The 24,444-nt window shown below is 42.4% G+C and overlaps 1 protein-coding gene across 2 annotated transcripts in view; it reads right to left on the bottom strand.

The window, feature by feature from the left end:
- The window catches only part of LOC127571112 (guanine nucleotide-binding protein G(t) subunit alpha-1), a 49,109-nt gene that overhangs the window by 15,136 nt on the left and 9,529 nt on the right, over positions 1 to 24,444 (bottom strand). For both annotated transcript variants that reach the window (XM_052017177.1, XM_052017176.1), the window contains exon 2: positions 1,913 to 1,955. In XM_052017177.1, the coding sequence (XP_051873137.1) occupies positions 1,913 to 1,955 (43 nt within the window). The remainder of the gene's footprint in view (positions 1 to 1,912; positions 1,956 to 24,444) is intronic.

Genomic DNA, 24,444 nt, shown 5'->3' with positions numbered 1-24,444 from the left:
GAGATATATTGTCACCTCTCTTAATTTTGTTCAGAACCACTCTCTGTGTAAAAAACATCCTCTGTACTACTTATCCTCTGTACTACTTAATCATGGAAAGAATATTAAGCAGGTGAGTTTGTAAGTATTTTGACAGAGTTGCTAAGGAACTGCTTATTATCTTGGACTCTTGTGTTTGAGTTAATCTCACATAAAAACAAATCAATAAAATGACTTTGGGCCAAATTCAAATAGTTTCTAAACACAATGCACTGATTTTTTTTTAACTAATTGCGATAAAGAGAGAACATAGAACATAGAACACTACAGCACAGTACAGTCCCTTAGGCCCACAATGTTGTGCCGACATTTTATCCTGCTCTAAGATCTATCTAACCCTCCCCTCCCTAATATATCTGCCCCCACAACCTCTGCCAGCAGTGCGTTCCACACACCCACCATTATCTGTTAAAATACTTACCCCTGACATCTCCTTTATACCTTCCTCCAATCACCTTAAAATTATGCCCCCTTGTGTTAGCCATTGACGCCCTGGGAAAAAGTCTCTGACTGTCCACTCGATCTATGCCTCTTATCATCTTGTACACCTCTATCAAGTTACCTCTCATCGTCCTTCTCTCCAAAGAGAAAAGCCCCAGCTCACTCAACCTATCCTCTTAGGGCATGCGCACTGGAGTTCAGAAGAATGATAAGTGGCATTGTGGTGCCACAAGAGACTGCAGATGCTGGAATCCAGAGAAACACACAAAAAGCTAGAGGAACTCAGTGGGCCAGGGAACATCTACCTCATCTGCCGATCACCCCCCTCACCTGGATCCACCTATCACCTGCCAGCTCTTGCTCTGCCCCTTCCCCCCAGCTTTTTATACTGACTATCTCCCCTCTTTCTCTCCAGTTCAGATGAAGGGTCTATGATTTTCCATTTTCCTCCATAAATGCTGCCTGACCTGCTGAGTTCCTCCAGCATTTCTGTGGCATGGTGGCGCGGCAGGTAGTGCTGCTGCCTCAAGCTCCAGGGACCCAGGTTCAATCCTGACCATGGGTGCTGTCAGTGTGGAGGTCTCGTGTTCTCCCTGTGACTATGTGGGCTTTTGCTGGTGCTCCATCTTCCTCCCACATCCCAATGATGTGCTAGTAGGTTAATTGGCTATTGTAAATTACCTCTTAGTGTAAGTAAGTGGCTAAGGGGAGTTGGCGGGCATCTGAGAGAGAGTAAGTTGGAGGGCTTCAGGGAATAAGGAGGGAAATGGGAATGGTGGGATAACTCCACTGGGAAACAGCTCGGAATCAATGGACCAAAGGACAAAAGGGGGACGTAATAGGTGATCCCTCTGAGATGTACCAGTTTCTGAGAGCAATTGAAAGGTTCGTTGTTGTTTCCTCAAGTTGGAGTGTCCAGGACCATGGAGCTTAACCTAAGGGTGAGCCATTGGCTATTTGCAATTGAGGTAAGGAGAGTTTTACTTACACAGAGGGTTATGAGATTTTGGAATTCTTTGCACGAAAGGAATTGTAGATATTTGGTTAATTAGTATAATTAACGTTGTAATAGTAGGTTTTTGTGCAATTAAAAAAAAATGGGGATCTGATGGGAAAGTACGATTGAGTCCAATGATTGGATCAGTTGTGGTTTTATTGAATGTGGAGTGGGCTGGGAGGGGAGGAGTGGCTGTAGTGAACACCCTTCTCCTGTTCCTTTTCCCTTATGTTCTTGTGAAGGTTAAGAAACACAAAGGACATTGAAATTCAGTACAAAATATTCAATAGAACTGCCAGATCAAAAGTCAAACCCAGTCCCTAACCCTTCACCTCTGTTGTCTGCAGTAACACATTCTGACCAGCAACTGGGAAACCTTTGTATGTTACCAATATAAAAATAACACTTTACCGAGTGAAAAGAACCACAACTTACTTCATTTGCTTGACAATGGTGCTCTTGCCAGATTCCCCAGCACCTGGAAGAGAGGAAGTGTTATCAGGAAGGTATTGGAATTCAGTCATGAGGCATCACTCTGCATTACAACCCAGGTTGGTATTGGAATTGGTTTGTTATTGTCACTTGTACCGAGGTACAGTGAAAAACTTGTCTTGCATACCGATGGTACAGGTCAATTCATTACACAGTGCATTGAAGTAGTACAGGGTAAAACAATAACAGAATACAGAGTAAAGTGTCACAGCTACAGAGGAAGTGCAGTGCAGGTAGACAATAAGGTGCAAGGTCATAACAAGGTAGATTGTGAGGTCAAGAGTCCATCTTATCGTATAAGGGAATCCATCAATAGTCTTATAACAGTGGGATAGAAGCTGTCCTTGAGTCTGGTGGTATGTGCCCTCAGGCTCCTGTATCTTCTGCCTGATGGGAGAGGGGAGAAGAGAGAATGTCCTGGGTGGGTGGGGTCTTTGATTATGCTGACTGCTTCACCAAGGCAGCGAGAAGTATAGACAGAGTCCAGAGAGGCTGGTTTCCGTGATTTGCTAGACTGTCCAAATTGCTGTTTATAGTTGGTCCTGATCCAATCAGTTCACAGCTTTAGAGATCGGCAACATGAGTGTGGCCAATTATTATGCTGACAAACATCTTGTATTTGTAAGTTGATGCACAGACTGAAATACTAATTATGTTACTTCCTTCATGAGGGCAAATTAGATATTGCCACAAGGGAAAAGTGAAACTGAGATGTTGAGATACTTTGGGTTCCTGCCTGGGAGCTTCTTTGTGGTCTCAGTCAAGTGACACTGAGAGGGCCCTGGGCTGCCTCTTCACACATGTGCCTGAATGTGAGTCAGTTAATGAAACTCCAAGGCTTGAGTCCTGTTAAGGTTTCCCTGTGCTGACATCAGGAATATTGCAGAGAGAGAGGTTATGGAGAGAGGTTGAGTAGGCTTGGACTTCATTCAGAGTAGGAGGCTGAGGGGTGACCTTATAGAGGTGTATAAAATCATGAGAGGCATAGATAGGGTGAATATGCAAAGTCTTTTTTCCAGGGTTGGGGAATCAAGAACTCAAGGGTATAATGTTTAGAGTGAGGGGGGAGAGATTTAATAGGAACCTGAGGGGCAACTTTTATACCCAGAGACTGGTCTGTATATGGAATGATCTGCCAGAGGAAGTGGTTGAGACAGGTACATAAAACAACTTCTAAAATATACATGGGCAGGTACTTGGATAGGAAATGTTTAGAGGGATATGGGCCAAACATGGGCAAATGGGTCTAGCTTAGATGGGCGTCTTGTTTGGCATGGATGAGTTTGGCAAAGGCCTGTTTCTGTGCTGTATGACTCTATGACTCTAGGTGATTAACAGCAGTTCCAATCAGCTCTGAGTTGGTGGGGAATCACATGCACAAAGCTGGTGGAGAGGTGCAACATGTAGAGCTGATGCCTCACAGCTCCAGTGACCTGGGTTTGATCCTGACCTCTGATGATGTCTGTGTGGAGTTTGCACACTCCCCCACCCCCCCCCCCCCACCCCCCAACCCCCCGCCGCCCCCCCCCCCCGATGCTCCAGTTTCCTCCCACATGCCAAAGCCACGCTGGTCGCTAGATTAACTGGCCTTTGTAAATCAGCCCTAGTGTAAGTGGGTGGTGGGGAGTTAATGGGCATGTGAGAGAGAATAGGTTACAGTGACAAAGTAGGGGAATGGGATTGCTCTGAGAGCTGGCATAGACTCAATGGGCTGAATGGCCTCCAGTGGAAAGCAGAATATTGCACATGCAGGAAAGATAAAATGAAACAGAGAGATATTTGATATTGATATATTTTTATATTTATTTATTTATTAGTCACATGTACATCGAAAGTCACAGTGAAATGCATCTTTTTGCATTACTGAGAATGTGCTGGGGGCAGCCCGCAAGTGTCGCCACGCTTCCGGCACCAACATAGCACGCCCACAGCTCCTAACCCGTACGTCCTTGGAATGTGGGAGGAAACCGGAGCACCTGGAGGAAACCCGCGCAGACACTGGGAGAGCGCACAGACTCCTCACAGACAGCGGCGGGAATTGAACCCGGGTCGCTGGCGCTGTAGGTGTTACACTAACCGCTATGCTACCGTGCCTGCATATCAGGGAATGCTCAGCAGCTCGCGAACCATCGGCGAGGAACATCGATGTTTCAGGAATGAACAATGAATTCTCATCAGTAATAACACCTTCCATCAAAGACATCAAAGTTAATCGACCCCTCTCTCCACAGATGCTTCCTGACCTGCTGAATAAGCCACGGCAGCTGGTGATTAGATACTACACTAGCAACCAGAGGATAACAGATCCAGACCCTGCCAAGATAAAATTACATTCAATACATTCAGCACCTGAAAGTGACCCAATAATTAGTCAGATCAGTTCTAAACCCACTTCCTCCAGCGAAAGGAATAATTTCTTCTTCCACTTTCCCTGGGTGCTGCACATGTCACTCCAGCCCCAAATTTGGAGTGTCTGCATTTCAAGAATGAATAATCAATTGATTAATAATTAATAGAGTCACAGAGCTTCACACCGCAGAATTGCAAAGGTTTGTATTGTTATTCAAAAATTCAAAATGCTGTTTCCATTCCCTGGTATCAAACCCTGGGCCAGGGCATTAGTTTAGCTCTGTCTCAAGGGTTCTTGTTCTGGGTCAGAGGGTTGTGTATTTGATCCACTTAAGTCCTGTGGTTCAGGCTTGACACTTGGACCCAGTACACAGAGTGTGCAGCATTGTGGGAGTGGAAGTATCCAGGGAGTACCACACCATCGAACAGAGCGAGTGTTGCAGCTGTCAGTGGGACAGTGCCGTGGGAGTGCCACACTGCCGATGGGTCATGTTGCAGGAGAGTCAAGATGGTGGGCTGCAGAGCAGCTACTCAGGTCAGGCAGAAGAGGGATGGGGGACCCACAGTGTGATCTACAGATATAACCATAACTCCTAGTTTGGGGATGTAAAAACTGCAGATGAGTTTTGGACAAGACAGACAAAATTGGAGAAATAACTTTAATTAATTGGGCAACTAATTAATTAATTCTCTTGGGAAAATGGCTTAAGCTATATTAGTGCTTCTTACACTTTTTTAAACACTTATTCACCTCAGAAACTATATTTTATTTTCCATACACATCCCTTGGTGCACAGCAGTTCATTGGTCCATTCCAGGCAGATGATCGGTTGGATTCAGGGGATCTCCTGCAGAAACTGCTTAGGCTGGGGCCTGGGATTGGTTGGACAGATGTCAAGCCCCACAAACATCCTAGAGGGGGGCCAGGAACCTGGGAAGCAGGCGTTGGTCACACCATCTGCCCCTTCGCGTAGGGGCCTGATATCGTGGAGTCTGCCAACTTCCCCAGTGTAACAATTTCCTTTTTAGAGTCATAGAGCAATACAGCACAGAAACAGGCCCTTTGGCTCAACTTGCCCATGCTGACCAAGATTCCCATCTAAGCTAGCCCCATTTCCAGGGTCTCACATTCTGCTCATTGCACCTGGGTTCTGAAATAACTTTCCAAAGTAATCTGTGGCCAGTGTGATACCTAAACGTCTCCCCTCCAGCTCCTGTGAGCCGTTGGGCACAGTGATGGTTTAACGTAGGATTTACATTTCCAGGGACTTCCTACATGAGCTCTGCTGGGGTAGCAAAGGCTGCGTACAGAAAGAGAAAACGATTTTGCGAGACTTGGACCTTTTCGTTAAGCTGATCCTCTTGGACTTGGAGTGATAAGTCTTTGGGGAATTGTAACATTTTTGGCACTGAATAAGCTGGATACAGATTTGCCTACATCCACCCCTTTGACAATAACGTGAAGGGATTGGCAAATGAGTCTCCTTGACTAAGGGAAGAAGGATCACGTGAACTTGAGTTAGTAATTGCCTTGTTCAATTACTTTTCATTTCTCTGCAATTTATTTCCCTGTATTTCATTAACAAACCTCTCTCATTCTGACCTGGATGCCTGATATATTCTCATTATATTAGCAAAAGACTTTATTAATAACCTTGGGCCACCAGGGAGTCTCTGCTAATCCTTAAAGAGGGGCTGCCACTGCTGGTTACATTGAATCATGTTGCTTCACTTCTACCTTAACATGAGAATTATAATTTCGATTCTGTTCACATCCTTCAGAGTTAATCGCTGCCGTTTTATGTTAGGGATTGCTTTATCTCTCATTCCAGCACATTGAAGAGATAATTTAATTTCTATGGCTCATTATAATTGCCTTTGGTTACTTCCTGCAGAGAGACACCTTTGTGAAGTTTCCTTGCCCACTGGATTAGGCTTTTGTTATTGCTAAAGGTGAGGCTGCTTTGTCTGGGGACTGCCTGAATTCAGGAACTTTGCCTTTGCTCTTACACCTGCTTATAATAAAGGGGAGTTTGCCCGGATTCTGTATGGGTGAAGAAGAGAGGTTGGATGGAAGGGTTTAGAGAGGAAGCTATATCAATCGATGTAAATCAACCTAATGTTCATTTTATGTCACCCTATCTGTGGGCAGGGTTACTGTCACTGAAACTCAGAGGGTCCGAGTTGAAGTTTCACTTGAGAAACTTCAGTTCAAAACCCATGCTGGTGTACTGGTACGATGCTGAGGGAGGTGTGGCTTTGTCATAGAGAGATACAGCACAAAAACAGCACGGAAAGATCTCAGACAGTCCCTCAGGACTGGGGATAACATACTTGCAGTGTGTGAGTTCTAAGATGGAGGCAATATGTGAATGGCTGGCTCTTCCACAGTTGGGGCAGGAGGTACCCGATGGGACAGACAGGTGGTGTTTATGCAGCCTAGATAGGGTGGGACTATTTTCCCTGGAGTGTCGTAGGCTGAGGGGTGACCTTATAGTGGTTAATAGAATCACGAGGGGCATATATAAGCTGAATGGTCACAGTCTTTTCCCCAGGGTAGGGGAGTCCAAAATTAGAGGTCATAGATTTAAGGTGAGAGGGGAAAGATTTAAAGGGGACCTGAGGGGCAACTTTTTCACACAGAGGGTGGTGGGTAAATGGAACGAGCTGTCAGAGGAAGCTGTCGAGGTGGGTACAATTACAACCCTTAAAGTACATTTAGACAGACACATGGATAGGAAAGGTTTAGAAGGATATGGGCCAAACACAGGCGAATGGGATTAGCTCAGGTAGACAACTTGGTTGATATGAATGAGTTGGGCCAAAAGGCCTGTTCCCATGCTGTATAACTCTATGATTTCCGTGCAATCCCAAGTCATGGACTCAAGTTCTTGATACCATCCTGAATGCTCCTTCCCCACTTTGTCATCACAGGCCAGGAATTCCCAAGAATCAGTGGATATTTTGCATTTTTTTACAGAGATTTAAGCTCGTTCTTGAGTCTCCTTTGTCTGACTGGTAATTATGTTCCATGACAGAGTTCAGAGTAGAGTGTGTGCTTCTCAAGTCTGGTGTCAGGTAAGTGAACATTGTGACCTGCCCAATGTAGCCAACCAAGTGTAGTAAGGGCCTCATTGCTGGGGGTGTTGATCTGAAGAGGACACTCATGTTGGTTTGCTTATCATTAATGAGGTAATGACCAGATATTCTTCTTTTAATAAATATTGATTGAGGGATAAACATTGTCCAGCACACCAGGGGTAGCTCACTTTCTTTTCTTTGTAATAGTTCTGTGGGATCAGTCTGAGTGGGCAGATGTTAATGTCTCATCCAAAGCCACCATCTCACACAGGGCACCACTCCCCCAGCATCGCACCAGAGCACCAGCTTGGATTTTTGCAATGAAGTTTCTGAAGTGAGCCTTCATCTTGGACCTTCTAAATTTCAGAAGTGACAGTGCTCCCAAGTGCGCCCTCACCCACAGAATGGATGAACAAAATGGGCACAAGGTTGCTATGGATCTACTTAGATAGCTTCCTCTTGCAACCCTTCCATCCACTCTCACTTCCCAACCCATACAAAATAAGCAGGCAGCAAACTCTCCTTAGAGGATGTCAGAGATTGGAACAATATAAGTGTCAAACCCCGACCTTGGCCACGTGACTCTTGCCTGAAGGAATACTGAGGCAGTCTTTTGCTGTTTTCTCTCATTTTGGCAATGAGAATGTTGACATTGCAAAAGATGGAGTGGCCCCTGTGTTGAGCACTGTAATCCCATTTACTAATACCAGACCAATCCTATATACTTGTGTAAACTAATCAATTCAACTCCAATGTCCACAGGACCTTCCTTCAACCTCCCTCTCTCCCCATCTGTGATTGGCCTTAATCATCATCCAAATTAGGACAGGATCAATCCTAAGCAGGGTTCAATCAGTTAATCTGATTTTCCATCATTACTTTGAGCAGACTGCTGCCGCTATTTTAAGAAAAGAAAGCAGACTAAATTACAGTTGAAGGTGCGTGGTTCCTGTTTCATTTACTAGAGCTGATTCTACTTAAGTGTGTACGTGATTAGTCAATAAAACATTTAGAACGGGCTGCTCGCTGTGGTAGCAATTTGTACAGAGGCTTCTCGTTGTGGGAAATGACCCTGGGAACCCTGTCAGATCATTGGTCCCCACATTTGATGATGTTACAAGGCTCGTCCCATACAAGGGACGCTGCAAGTTTTTCCTTAAGGGGATTCAGATTTATTCCACTGGTATTTTAGCTGAGCAATGGGTGGAACTAAGGTGACAGGTTTTCTTTTCACTGCTGGGACCTGCATTTCGATCAAACTCCACACTGGTGGCATCTGTCTGTCTCCCTATTTCTTTGCTTCTCTGTATGTCTTTCAGCTTCTCTCTATCTCTCCCCCACCCTTCCTCCTTTTGCCTCGTGCTTTCCCTCTGTGTCACCTTCCTTATCTCTCTGTGTCTTGGTCTCTCTAGAACTGTGTCTCTATCTTTCTTTGTTTCTTTCTCTTTGTCCCTTGCTCGGTCCCCTGCCTCCACCTTATGCCTTTCTTTCTCAGTCTCTTTCTTTGTTTCTTTGTCCCTTTCTGTTTGACTCTCTGTCCCTCTCTTTTTGATTCTGGCTGTCCCTCTCTCAAAGTACCCCAGTCACCGTTTCTCTTTCTTTTTCTCTCTCTTTCTCTACCTCTCTCCTTTTCTCTCTCTTTTTGTCTCTCTGCCTCAGTTTCTCTCTCTCTCTCTCTCTCTCTCTCTCTCTCTCTCTCTCTCTCTCTCTCTCTCTCTCTCTCTCTCTCTCTCTCTCTCTCTCTCTCTCTCTCTCTCTCTCTCTCTCACACACTCTCACCCACTAGGGCAATAAAAATTTTCATTCAGATTTGAACCTGATCTTACTCACGCTTATGTCAAATGAACCCAGGGCAGTTGAGTTTCTGATTGGATGAATGAGGTATTCACATCAAAGTGATCAAATTTGGAAGGGGAGGAGGCTGTGGTAATGGCTCTAGCCCCCTATTGTTGAGATAAATTGTGCCTGGACTTTCCCCTTAATGCACAGCTGGAGACTTTTAAGCCCTCCAGCAGTAGGATAAATTCCAACAGAAATCACAGGAAAATTCTCCTTTCCCTGAAATATTATTTTTCAAGGAGTTCTTTGCTCTCTTGGTATACCTTCAGATAAACCTCTCTGCAGCCACGAGGCAGCCGATCTCCAGGATGGGGCTGGAGTCGGAAAACATCAGGTTCCTTTTCACGATAATGACTGTAACTTCAGTGTGAGTTCCCTGGCAAGAGATAACCAAGAGCCCTTGCACCCACACAGCTTAAAATAATGCTAGCCATGGAACTCTGCTGAAGTCTGAGGAATTTGAATTGTGCTCCAAGTGCTTGAAGCAAAACCTAGGCTGACAGTTCTGTGGAGTGCCAAGGGAGTGCTGCACTGTTGGAGATACCAGACCACAATTTTGAAGAGATTGGATGTTGATCTGGCCAAATCCATAACCAACATCATTATCCTGCATTGCTGATTCTGGGACATTGATGAAAATTGGGCTGCCCTGTTTCTTACATTGCAATTGATAACTACTGTTTGATCATTAGAAGTAAACTGCTCTGTGACATCCTGCAATCATAAATAAGTTCCTTGCCTTCACTGTGCAGAAGAATGGCAAGTTACTGTCTGTGCTGGTTTCCCGGACAATGCAGTCCAAACAGTTGTAAATGATTTAAATGGAGGCAGAGGAAAAGAAGGAAAAAGGCAGCTGGTATTAAACACTGGTTATTTTATGACCTATAGCCCGAGTTAGTCCTTCATTCTGAAAATAATTAACTTCGAACTGAACATTTCCTTATGCAGTGGTCCCTTTTCATCGGAACAAACTAAAACAATTTAAATTTTATTAAAACTAAATCTAATTATGCTTTGAGAATTAGATTTGTGACACAGATTGATTGAATTGATTTGGAAGTTGTGGAGTTGACCGGAAATTTACATTGATCCTGTTAAAGGGCATCGTGTGCACTGGATCTGGAAGACACACACAACGGAATGCTTAAGATAGCACTTCCACACGGTTTGAATTTCACCCAATTAGTTCTTCTGTGTGTCGAAAATCAGCTCCTTTGTTAGGGCTTGTTGTTGAATAATAGTGGTTGTGAATATCATTCTCTTCTCAGACCACTTCCAGATGTGTATGAAAGAACGAGACACAATTACAAGCAATTGAAGAAAAGGGTTTGCTTTATGTAGTGGCACCCTACATACTTCATACCTTAAAGGTTCCATGTGTGGTGCCTGAATAATAAATGCTGCACTCATTTTAAATGCTGCCTTTCTCCTAAAAGAATGAATGCGTTAGACTTTATCCAATGATCAGCTTTATTTATAAATGCATTACTTGAAAGGTCCATAGAGATTCAATAGTAGTTTTGAATTGAGAAGAAACACTTCACAGAGCTATGAAGCAAAACCTTAAGTACAGGAGGCACATTTAGTCCCTCCATCCTGTTCTGCCCTTTTATGTGATCCCTGCTGATGTATGATCTTTGTTCTGTTCTTTTGCTCCATGACCTTAATACCTTTGGCTACCACAAATCGATCAAGCTCAATTCATAATGAACAATTGGCCTTGCATCAACTGGCGTAGGTAGAAGGGACAAACTTCTGTCATACTCTAGTGTGTGAAACTGTTTCCTAACTTCCCTTCTGAAAAATCTGGCTCCAATGTTCAGATTGTTCAGCTTCACCACAGATGCTGCAACTAGCCAAGAGAATTTTTCTCTGTCCACCCTATCAGTTATCCTTGAAGTGTTGAAATCTTTGATTAAATCTCCCTCTAATCTAAATTCTAGAGAACACGCACTGGGCTGTGCTATCTCTCTCTGTAATTTACCTTATCATTCTATCATTCTTAAGAACTAATCAGCTGGCTCTTCTGAAGTCCTGCCAAATGGCCTCTCTGTGCACTAAGATTCTATGGAGTAGAAATTCATCCTCAGTTGATGCGCTGAACTCAACATCGGGGTTGCTGTGTGTTGCACTCTGCCTCTGAAATTGCTTCCACTACATTGGAAGTGAATTTGGGAAGCAGGGTGCAATGCAATTAGTGCACACCACCAAGGAGGAGGTCCCACCCCTCAGATTCTGCAACATGCTGGAAATGCCCCACTCCTTTCTCCAGCAGAAGAGATGCTGTGGACCACTTACTACCAATAATGGGTTAGAGGAGGAACTTTCATGGAACCCACTATGCGATAGTACCTGGACTGCAGAGCAATCCTGATAGAACTGTGTTTACAAAATGAGAGGCATGGGCTCTGTGCAGTGGTTGAAGGTGTGTTTAATCAGGATAACTATTATGGAGTGGTACTGTTGATCCTTCACTTAAATTTGAGAAAGTTTGGAGTCCATTTATTCAATATTTTCACATGATACAGATCCCCTTGTAATAACCCCTCAACTTAGAGGAATGGAGTTGACGACATAATATTGCTCTGTTTCTACTGAGAAATTTTAGTCCAGTTTTTTTTTCTGTTTGTTTTTTTTTGAAATTTTTTTTTGTTTAGCTTAGTTTGGTTTGATATATTGTTTATAATTTTTCTTATTGTTTTGGGGATTTTTTTTCTTTTATATTTATATAATAAATCTTTTTCTTTCCTTTCTTTCATATTATATTCATTCACTAAGAGATCGTTGGATCTATGGATTTTTTTATACTTTATTGTTCTTTATGATTATCTATGCCATGGTTGTTCTCCTGATCTCTTTGTATTACATGTACAAACATTGATGTTATATATTAATCTGTATTAATTTGAAAACTAATAAAAAGCTTGAAAAAGAAAGAAAGAAAGAACGGATAACTATTATCATTAAGTGCTGGCCAGAGCTGTTAGCACTCGCACTTCTGAGTCAGAATGTCCAGGAACTTGAATATATAATGTAGCTACCTCAGGACTGAGGGCATGCTGCACTGCTGAATGTACCATCTTTTGGATGAGAAAATAAACTGAGGGCTTTGCCTGCTCTCTCGGGTGGTTCTGGAAACTCCCAAACAAGAAATGGGGAATTCCTCTTGTCCTAGTCAATAATTATTACTCGGGCAACATATAACAGTCATCTCTATTAGATGTTCCGATTTCCTTCACTTCTAAAATGCTTTACAGGTTGAAGTAAATGTTATAATAGCAACTTTCTTTTTTCACTGTACATGACAATGGCCTTCAGCGTTACTTCACCTTTTTCTATTTCCAACCACTTTTTGATGAAGTCACTATCCTAGTAAGTTGTGAACAATGGCTAAGCAATGTTTGAGGAGAAATAATGATTAGATCTGTAATCAAATATTATGGGTATCTCTCCCATTCGATACCTTGATTACCAGATTCCAGTGGTTATTTCTGTCACAGCTTGGCTGTGAGCTACACCCAGCACACTGAAGCTTTGTATCCTGGACAATAACTTCACTATAGTCTGAGTTGGTTCTCCCGTTCCTTTTCTCTGCCACTCTACAGCTAAATAGCCCAATGTTCTGTTGGGAAAACACCCAAGCATCTTCCCTCCTCACTTTAGAGAATGTTGGTAATATTCAGTAAAAACAAAATGGCACCCATATTTTATCTCAGATTCATCAGAGTTAAAAGGGTTAAATCCTGAGGATACACTTCATAGATTAGATCTGTAGCTCCTAGAGTTTGTAAAGATTGAGCTAATTGGTTGGTTCATGATAGAATCGTGGATTGGTAGAATTGTTCTAATGCAAAATGAAGCCATTCAGCCCATTTTGCTGCTGACAGAACAGTCCCATCAGTTCCATTTCCTTTCCCATATTCTTACTAATTATTCTTCCTCAGTTGCCTATCAAATTCCATGTTGAAAGCTCTAATTTTGCTCTGTTTCCACCACCCTTAAACACTCTCAGTGTACAACCACTCTCTGCATTAAAAATACTTCTTCCTCAATGCTCCCTGTATCTTTTGCCAGTCACTAAGATTGTTAAAGCAGTTGACAGGATGCATATGTGCCAATGACCTTTATGTATATAAAGACTTATCTGCCCCTTTTCAAGATGCCCCAAGACTCCTTACAGCCAATTGATACTTCGGAAGTGTAGGAAACACAGCAAGCTCCCATAAACAGCAATGTGATAATGATTAGATAATTTGATGATCAGTAGTGAGGGATAAATATTAGCTGGGACACTGGGGACAACTCCCCCTCTTCATCCTTCACAGGAACATTTATGTCCAACTGAGGGAGCCGACAGGGCCTCGGTTTAAGAACCAGTTGATGCACAGAGAGGGTGCAGGGGAGATTTACCAGGATTTTGCCAGGGATGGAAAGTTTTGGTTATGAGGAGAGACTGGATAGGCTGGATTTGTTTTCCCCAGAGTAGAAGAGGCTGAGAGGGATTCTGATAGAGGTGTACAGAATTAGGGTGGATAGTGAGAAACTTTTTCCCATAACAGAGACAGCTGTACACAGAGGGCAGTGGATTAAGGTGAGGAGTAAGAGGGCTAGAGGGGATCTGAGGAAAATGTTTCTCACCCAGAAGGTGGTTGTGATCTGGAACACACAAGGTGGTGGAGGCAGGTACTCTTAGATTTCAGAAGCAACTAGGTAAGTACTTGAATTGCCAAGGCATAGAAGATGATGGACTAAGTGCTGGTAAATAGCATTGATAGTTAGTATGGATATGATAGGCCAAAGGGCCTGTTTCTGGGCTGTATGACTCTATGACAACACCTGTGGCAGAACAGCACTCTCTGTGTGCTGCACTGGAGTCTCAGCACAGGTTAGCATAGGATTTGAATGGATATTCTTTTGACTCAGGTGAAAGATGAGATGGGAATAACCAGAAAAAGACTTTATAGTTTTCTAAAAGAGTCCATCAGTTCAGGAGTTCAGTCAGAGGTCAATTCTTTACACAAATAGGAGTGAAATGATAGATGAAAAAAATTGCAGCTGCTGGAAATTTAAAATAAAAACAGAAAATACTAGAAATATTCAGCAGTTCAAGCGGCATCCATGAGAAGAGAAAGTGGGTCAATGTTTGAGGTGGGAGACCCACGTCAGAACTGGGAAGGAAAGGAAAGAAGCTCATTAAGCTGCAGGGAGGGTGTCTCTGATAGGGTAAAACTGGGGTGACCATGGGGATAAAATGTAAACAAGGTTATCTGGTCAATGAGTGAATGGGAGCAGTTATAGAGTAGGAATATAGGCAAAAGGATGTAGGAGTTGTGCAATGAAGAGTAGGAGAACATGCCTGGAAGGTCAGGCTGGGCACGTCCTCCACTCCCAGAGGGAATAAAGAAAAACAAACAAGTTGAGCCAGTATCACCGATGAGTGACTGACAGGAACCAAGAAATCAGATTACCTGAAGTTACCGAATTCAATATTGAGCCTAGAACACGCCCAGGCAGAATCTGAGATGCTGTTCCCCAAGCTTGCATTGGGTCTCATTGTAACAGTACCAATAAGGATCAGAGTGGGAGTGGGATGGAGAACTAAAGGCAACAAGATTGTGGATTGAATGCTGGCTCTCAGCAAAGCGGTCACTCAATCTGTGTTTGGTTCCTCCAATGAAAATTGCAAATGAATTGCTGCTTCACCCTTGGTTCCCCGGGTGGTGAGAAGGAAGAGGTGAAAGGACAAGTACTGCATCGCTTGCAGTTTGCAAGGGAAAGTGCCGTAAGAAGGAGTGCGGTCGATGATTGGAAGAGTGGACCAGGGAGTTGCGAAGGGAACAGTTCCTGCGAAATATTGAAAGAAGCAGGGAGGGGAAGATGTGTCTAGTGATGGAATCTCTTTGAAGGTGGTGGAAGTTGCAGATATGAAGGATCTGTTGAATGTAGAGGCTGGTGAGGTGGAAGGTGAGGACCAGGGAACTCTGTCCTTGTTCTGTCACAGAGGAGAAGAGGTGAGAGCAGAAGCATGGGAAATGGAGAGGTGTGGTCAAGGGCTTTGTTAACAATGGTGGAAGGGAAGCCATAGTTTAAGAAGATGGAAGACATTTCAGAGGCACCTGTATGGAAAGTCTCATCATTGGAGCAAATAGAGATGGAGGGACTGAGAGAATGGAACAGAGTCCTTACCGGAGGCAAGGTGGGATGAGGAGTAGTGGAGATAGTTGCGGGAGTCAAGGCTTGGAATGGATGTTAGTAGCTAACCCATCTCTTGAGATGGAAACGTAGAGATCCAGAAAAGGAAGAGAAGAGTCAGAGATTGACCATACGATGATGAGGACAGGGTACAAATTGACAACAAAACTAATGAAATAGATGAGTTTTGCAATGAGTAGAGGAGGCAGCACCAATGCAGTCATTGATATACTGGGAAAAGAGTGAGGAAGTGGGTCTTGGAAGGACTGAAACAAAGACTGTTCCACATATCCCACAAAAAGGCAGGCATACCTTGGGCCCATGAAAGTGCTCATAGCTACGTCTTTGATGTGGAGAAAGGAGTTGAAGGAGAAGTTGTTCAATGTGAGAACATGTTCAACCAAGTGAACGAATGTGTTGGTGGAGGGGAACTGGTTAGTCCTCTGCTCAAGGAAGAAGCAGAGGGCCCTCAGACCATCCTGGTGTGGGATGGAGATGTAAAGGGATTTTATGTCCACGGTAAAGATGAGGTTATTGGGACCAGGGAATTGGAAAGGGTCAAAGTGGCAGAGGGCATCAGAGGTGTCATGGATGCAACTGAGAAGGAACTGGACCAGAGGAGAAAGGATGGAGTCTAGGAAGAAATAAGTTCAGTGGGGCAAGAGCAGGCTGAACCATTGGGTCTGCCAGAACAGTTCCATTTGTGGATTTTGAACAGGAGATAGAAATCTAAAATTCTTCCCACAACCCACACCCTCCCAACTAAAAGGCTGCAAAGTGACTGAAAGTTTAGGATTGACGTTGTTAGATCTATGTTAGGCAAAGTGATTGAGTGTTAGAGAATCGGGGTGGGTAGTTGGAGTCAAGATACAAGTCGGTCATGATCTGACTGACTGGCTGAACTGGCTCTTCTCTTATTCCTTTGCAATCCCTGGGGAGCTATTAATCAACAATGTGTTGCTTGTTTTAATTTCATCATGAGAACAGTTAAAATATTTCACCATGTCAGAGCTTTCATTGTTATTGGAGATTCACCAATGATGATGTGGTAGATTCAGGAATGACAAGGATCTTATTAGAAAGGCATTTCATTCAAAGAATAATACAATGGCTGTATTCCCTCAGTGTTTATAAATAGCAAGATCACATCCCCTGTAATTTGAACTTCAACTTATTGAATATTGTTGCAATTAATGATGTTATCACCTAACTCATTTCTAACCTACAGCATCCATCCTGGACAGCATTACAATTTTTGAGGGTATGGGGGACAGATGGGAATGGGAATTGACGTCAGTGGTAAAAGTGACACATCTCCATCATATTATAAGCAAGTCCCAAGGATATGCAGCAGCTCAAAAGGGCAGAGAGTTTTACAGTAAAGCTGATCCCATTTAAAAGGCAGCGTGCCTCAGTGCTGGAGCTACTTTTAAGTTTCTTTACAATACCTGGCTGCTGCAATGGCAGGCAAGAGAAAGAATTTTGCAGCAAACTGTTCACTAACCAGGCCTTCTTTTGACCAAAGGAATCCTAATTCCTCGTAGCATAGACAACATACTGACGACATCTGAAGGCACTTGAAAAGTTCCATCAATGCTGTCTTTGAAACATCTTAAATATCAGCTGGGAAGATAGAAGAACCAATGTCAGCGTGCTAAATGAGGCAATAACAACAAGCATTGAAGGCTACGTTATCAAGAACCAACTAAGATGGAGCGGTCATGTTGTTCGGATGAAAGACGAACGTCTGCCGAAACAAATCTTCTACTCCCAGCTTAAAGTAGGCAAACGTAAAAGAGGCGGACAACAGAAGAGATTCAAAGACGTCTTAAAAGCCAACATGGAGAAATGTAACACCGACATCAACAATTGGGAAACCAATGCCAAGGACAGGAAACTCTGGCAAACCATCATCCGAGAAGGAACAGCAACTTCCGAAGCCGACAGATGTGCAGAATTAGAGGAACAGAGAAGAAAATGGAAAGAGAGGCAGAAACAACCGAAGCCCGATCTGCCATCTGGAACTACCTGTCCTGAATGCGGAAGAACTTTCGGAGCCAAGATTGGACTCATAAGCCACTTGAGAGCCCATAAATAGATCAACGGAATGAAGACCATCATCCTCGACCTCAATGGATAGCCAGGATGAGTGTTTGAAAAGTTAGGAATGAGTTGCTAAAGCAGCTTTACTATGAGTTGTTTATTATCAGTCAGGCCTGTTTCAGACAGGTCTCTCACTGCCTATTTCAGGCAAAGGGGCAGCAAACTGCGACGCAAATAATAATCTCTGACTCTTACCTCTACACAGGTGGTTTGGTATGTAAGTCAGAACAGAAAATGCTGGAAATACTCAGCAGGTCAGGACGCATCCATGGGAAGAGAAACAGAGCTAACGTTTCACGTCGTTTTCAGGTCTGACAATGGGTCTTCGATCTGAAACGTTAGCTCTATTTCTCAGCCTGACCTGCTGAGTATTTCCAACATTTCTGTTTTTATTTTAGATTTCCGGTACCTGCAGTTTTTTTTTATTTTCACTGGCACGTAAGTCTCTTGGGTCTTGATTGAGCTTAGATGAATCAGGAAGATCAGTATGTCTGTATTATTTGTTTCATATTTTCTTAAGATAGCAGAGGAGGCCATTTGGCCCTTCAAGTCTAAGCCAGCTCTCATCAATCCCATCCCTCCAATTATTTCCCTGTAACTTACTCTCTCTCCGTCACTCCTGCCAATCACCGACACCAGGGAATATCTACTGTAGCCAATTAAACTACCAGTGCAATGTGTTGGGGTGCACTAGGAAATGAGATCATCCAGAGGAAACCATGTAATCCTGGAGAGAATGTACAAATCAACACAAACAGTAGTGTAGGTCAGGATTGAACCAAGGTCACTGGATCTGTGTAGCAGTAGCACTAGTTGCTGCTCTTGGATTTTAATTGGTTACAGATTACCAGGGATCAAAGACTCCAGTTATGTGGAGAGATTCAAAAAGATGAGGTTGTTTTCCTTAGGATAAGGAGATTTAATAGATATTCTAATCATGAAAGGGAATAGGTTAGATTGGGGGAAAATGTTTTCTATGCCAGAAAGGTCAGCAACCGGAGGATATCCTCATTAGTATAGTGGTTAGTATCCCCTCCTGTCATTTGGGAGACCAGGGTTCAATTCCCTGATGGAGTGACGGTTTTTCTCAATACCAAGGCCAAGATCAATACCAATACCTAGATCAAACTATGAGGGAATAAGAAGGACCCATTTCCTGTAGCTGAGAGACATAAATATCCTGGTGTGGGTGAAAAGGTATTTTTAAACACAGAAAAAGAAGCAATTATGTGCTTGTAACTGCTCCATTTAACCCACTTGGTATCAGCCCATCAGAGATATTCCCTTTGTTCTACCTATCCTTCCCCCATCTTCCCTACCTTGGACCAGCATGTTTTTCTCTCTTTCCCAGTTCTGAGGAAGGGATCCAGACCTGAACCGTTGCCACAAGAGATACTGCAGATCCTGGAATCTGGAGCAACACACACAAAATCCTAGGGGAACTCAGCAGGTCAGGTAGCATCTATGGAGGCAAATAAACAGTCAACGTTTCGAAGGGCCTCGACCCGAAACATTGACTGTTTATTTCTCTCCATGGCTGCTGCCTGACCTATTGTGTTCCTCCAGCATTTCGTATGTGTTGTTAGGCCTGAAACGTTAGCTGTTAATCTTTCCACTGTTGCTGCCTGACCTGTTGTTTCCATCATTTTCTGTTTTTATATCAGATTTCCAGCATCTGCATTTTATTTTGATTTTCAAGATATTTTTAAGGTAATAGGTGAAAGGATGAAAAGGATATTGAGAGGATTTTTATTTTACCCTTTGGGAGTGATGCAGAAAGTCTCATCCTGATTAAAAAGTACTTGGATATGCAACGATATGCAGGAACTACAAGGCTATGGAGCAAAAGCAGTGTAGTAGGATTAGATTGAAATAGTCTTTCTCATCCAGCATTGACACTGTGGGATGAATCGATTCCTTTTGTGCTGTAAATTCCCATGATTCAATCACTTGAAAATGTTTGAGGTTCTCCAAATAATTTCATGCCTTCTGTTGAAGTATGTCGACCAAAAAATAATGGTTAATATACAATTATTTTCACCTTCCAAAGTACCTGGAAGAGTTACAAGCAGTGGCTGTCTGAATATCTTACTGCTTCACTTCATGTGGAAGAGATTACTTGCGGCATTTTGATGTAATTGGTGCTTTTCTTGGAAAGCCGTGGGAGGTAGACGGCAAACGGAATAAATGTAGAGCATATTGATGAGGTTATTTAACAGGAGAAAATAAGCCCCTTCAAATATTTGCATTGAGGCTCTCTTGAAGGCTGCCAAGCTCTGTAATTGCCTGGTAATTATCGTTTTAATGGCATGATTGGTCTTTGTTAAAGATTCCTACCTGTAGAGAAGGGAAATTACAATAAGGATTCACTCTGCTTGAAAGAAGTGATTTTATCTCAGCAGCAAGGTGCAGAAAGGAAAAAAATGGAAGTGTGTTTGGATGTTATGCCTTTGTTGCCTCAGTTTAGGTCATTCTTGTAAGATATAAGAAATGATGTATTCCACTTCTCTGGATGAGTGCAATTCCAAAGATGGCCAAGAAATGTAACCTAATCTAAGACAAAAGATTCACTCTGCATTGTTTGGAGTGCCCAACATCTACAAGAATACACTGCAGTTATTCAAAGCTTTTTCAACAGCACTTCCCAACTCCACAATCTCTACCACTTAGAAGGACAAGGCCCATGTATTGGAACATCAGCCCTTGCTGGTCCTCCTGTAAGTCACATACCATCCTGAAGAAGAAAAACACTATGATGCTGGAAGAACTCCTGCACCATTAGTGTTTTTCATCTAGATTCCAGCATCTGTAGTCCTTTGTTTCTCTACAAACCACCATGATTTGGAAATACGTTGCTGGTCCTTCATCATGGTTGCTTCTGGATCCCGGAATACTCTCTACAACCTTGACCAGACTGACTGGAATGGTTCAAGAAGTTCATCACCACCTACTTAAGGATAGTTAGGGCTGGGCAACAAATACTGGGCTTGCTGGTGACACTGGCATCCTACTAATGAATAAAGATTTCTTTCCTTCTGAACATCCTTTCCAGTTATAAACAAATGCAATAGCTCAGATTTTTCTGCCAAATTTATGATGAGTTTAACGTCTCTGTCCTTAATAATGTGCTAATTATCCAGCAGCTCATGGTGAAAAAGATATCCCTTGGGAGATGTGAATTGGCACATTTTGTTGTATTATGTTAGCCTTGTCATATCAACAACTTCCTCTCAACTACCATCTACATGTTTATTGCCCATTAAATCCGCAGAAGGCTAGTGGTGGTAATGAGGAGTGTAAGGACCATTTTAATGAGGAGTTCTATCTTCCTGCCATGTCAAACAACCTCCTGAGCTGATAGTAGTAAATTGTAACTGGACAGTTTTAACATTTAAATGTTATAGTTTTCTTTCATTATTTTACTTTAAATATCCACTCACCCTCTCCATCCAATTATTCTTTCTCTTTTCATTTCCCTTTCAGAATGCACCTTCTTCTCTATCATTCCTTTGTGGCTTCTCTATCCTTGAATCTCATTGGTTGAGTAGGTGGACTGTGAGTCCATCATTCATCCAGGCCTCTGATTGGCCTGTTGGCCTCAGGTTGACATCATCAGACTGCTCCCCCAGCAATTTGAAAGCGAAACTTTTTGCGATGAAGAGAGAAAAAATCTAATGGGGCGGATCACCAGATGTACTGTGCAAGCTAGATCTGGGCTACTGTATCTTTTAATCTGAGAGACTTAGGTAAGAGGCCTTTGTCTGTAGTATGGGCTACTTTGGAAATGAGTGAAAGTGGGGTAAGTCAGGTTGTCTGGTTTGGAGTAAACCAGGTCTACCAGGTGGTCCTTGAAGCACCTTGGGATGTCCTGAGGTAGGGAAAGGCCCGATATCATTGTAATATTTTTTCCAATGTTAAGTTTTTGCCACACTTCTGTGTGAACATTTCAAATTAGGAGTTTTCATGTCTTGGAACTGAAATACTTCGTTGGCTGTAAAGTGTTTTGGGGTATCCTTTGGTTATGAAAGAAGATACATAGATGCACATCTTTTCTTTATGTTTGTATCACTGCTGGCTTCAATTCATCATTAAACTGGACCTCTTCTGGACACCGAGTAAGATTGGGCAAATTATTGAAATTCTACACATGTAAGAATGTTTCTTGACCATTGGTGGTACCTTGAATTTGACAGAGCTCTCTCCGAGTTAATGTGAAAAGTTTTAGTGTTTTTACATTGTAAGCTAATAAGGAAACAAGTTAAGTAGCAAAGGGTCGGAATAGAGCGAGAATCTGAAAGAAGATAATTTAACTATAACTGAAGCCTACAGTTTTGTACTTCCTTAAATTCAAGGTAGATGTGTCCATTTTAATAGGATGAGATAGTTATCTAATCTAAAGGGGTCAGGACCTATGCTCAGTGACCTATACATCAAGCTGAACACAGATAGAAGCAATCTTTTAAAGTACGGTCATTCCCTTACTCAAAGTAATCCTCAGGATTAGTCTACTTCAAAGAGAATAATGGTTGCTAGGTAACCTCTGCATTAACTAGCTGACACTTATGTACAAAATGACAGGGTCAAGCAAAAGTCGTCCTTGGCACTTTTGAAATTAGGCCAGATAAGCTCCAGCTCATAAAATGCTTTCAAATGGTCTCTAATTACAAACCATTTTTGAACGACTCACCAGATCAGCTCTTGATGGAATATTGTCTACTTTATTATTGTTTTAGTGCTGACAAGTCTTTGAGGGCCACGTTATGTCATGGTCCGTTCAAACTCACTGATTTTCTAGATCCCAGTACTTTGTGCATCTTAGGCAAGCTACTGTGACTAACTGAGAAAATGCACAGAGCAATGATAAATAATTAAACTGAACTACAGCATCAAGGAAAGACTAATTAGGAACATATACATTGCAAGAGGTAACACACTTTACTGCTAAGCACACATTGCTGCTGATTTGAGCTGGCCATGTGTCCGTTTACTGAACAGATATTTTTAACTTATTCATTCACAGGATGTAGATATCACCGGCAACACCGTCAATTATTGTCTATTCTTAATTCCTCTGAACTGTGGAAGAAGTTGAGAGTCAACCACGTTGGTAGGTCTGGTGTCATATACAGGCCAACCTAGATAAGGACGGCATACTTCCTTCCCTGTAGGGCATTAGTGAACCAGATGGGATTTTACAGCAATCCAATTGTTTCGTGCTTACTGTTACTGAGACCAGCTTTTTAAGAAAGATCCAGATTGATTTAATTACTTAATTTTAAATTCCTCAACTGCTATGGTGGGATTCAAACACATGTCTCTGGATCAACAGCTCAGATATTTCTCTGCTAGCACAGTTAATTCACCATAGGGTTACTGTATCCCATCACTCAGGTATTCATTGGACTTTGCTTTTTGACAGGAGGTGCTGACTCCCTTCTTTTACACATGGGATTTGATTTTTATACAATTCTAAGGGGTTATGGGGTTAGGAGTGTGAAGCTGGGGAGGAGGAGGAAGTACTACAGATATGACAAACTTGAAAATATCAAGGTGAGAGACTCACTGGATTTTAATATTTGAAAAACAGTAATGGTAAAAATAATGGGACTTAAATATATATGGGAATTAAGTGAAACAGGAGAGGAAACTAGATTACTGGCATTGATATTCCAATGTTCTCTAGATTTTGGAATTAGAATTGTAAATCTGCAATCAGTCCATTGTTTAAGAAAGGATCTGCCAGTTTAACGTTCATTAATGGAACCTATTATCAGGGTTAAATTATGAGATGCTTGAAGTTAATTTGCATTCTCTTCAGTTCAAAAGGTTCAGGTTGAATTAATTCAGATCTTTAACGTGATTTAAAAAAAATTTTAAAAAGTAGGATAGATATGTAGAAGCAAAGGCTTTAACTGAGGACATCCAGAATAAACTGGCCCCTTCTTAAGATTAGAGACAGATCACTTATAAATGAAATCAGGAAGAGTCTTACGTGGAACCCACTTTCCCAAAAGGTAGTAGGTGCTGGTCAATACTTTCAAGACTGAGATTGACAGATTTTTGGGAATGATGGGAATCAAAAGATATGGGTAACTGAAGTTAAAATGAAAGCAGCTGTGATCTCATAGAGCCATAGAGTTACACAGCACAGAAACAGGCCCTTTGGCCCGACATCCATGCTACCTTCTTGGGCTAGTCCCATTTGCCTGCATTAGGCCCATATCCTGTTCAACCTTTCCTATCCATGTACCTGTCCAAATGTCTTTTAAACATTGTAATTGTCCCCTCTATCACTTCCTCTGGCAGCTTGTTCTTTATACCCACCACTTAGTGGAAAGGTAGAAAATATGTGAAGGTAGAATCGTACCTTACTGGCAATATTATATTCTGGGATATTCAACCTGCCTAGTTCCTCGAATCAGAATGATTGTGGTCATGTAACAGTTAAATCATAAGACTAATATCTGGAGGCCAAGACTATTGATCCAAAGACTGGAGTGTGAATCCCATCAAGACAGCTGGTGACTTAAATTCAAACAATTAAGTTTGGGATAAAGAGTCATTCTCAGCATTAGTGGTCATCCAACTGCTGAATTGTCATAAAAACCCATTTGGACCAATATATCCTTAAGGGAAGGAAATCTGCCATCCTTACATGTTTCACCCTTTTAGTAACTCCAGACCCACTGACCTCTGAAATGGCATTTACTTCAGGAAAACCAGGGGTGGGAAATAAATACCAGCATAGTCAGTGATGCCTACATCCTGTGAATGATTAAATTAAAAAAAACACGTTCTGTTTTCCTTTCGCCTGCACTGTTCTACCTGGAACCCATTCCACATGTTGCTCACTCAGTGTGCAGAAAATATCTTGATATCTGACTTTAATTTGCCCTGCACTAGTTTGAACT

The sequence above is a fragment of the Pristis pectinata genome, chromosome 6 (genome assembly GCF_009764475.1).
Source record: "Pristis pectinata isolate sPriPec2 chromosome 6, sPriPec2.1.pri, whole genome shotgun sequence".
In the NCBI taxonomy this organism is placed as follows: Eukaryota; Metazoa; Chordata; class Chondrichthyes; order Rhinopristiformes; family Pristidae; genus Pristis; species Pristis pectinata.
This window is presented reverse-complemented; position numbering and strand designations above follow the sequence as displayed.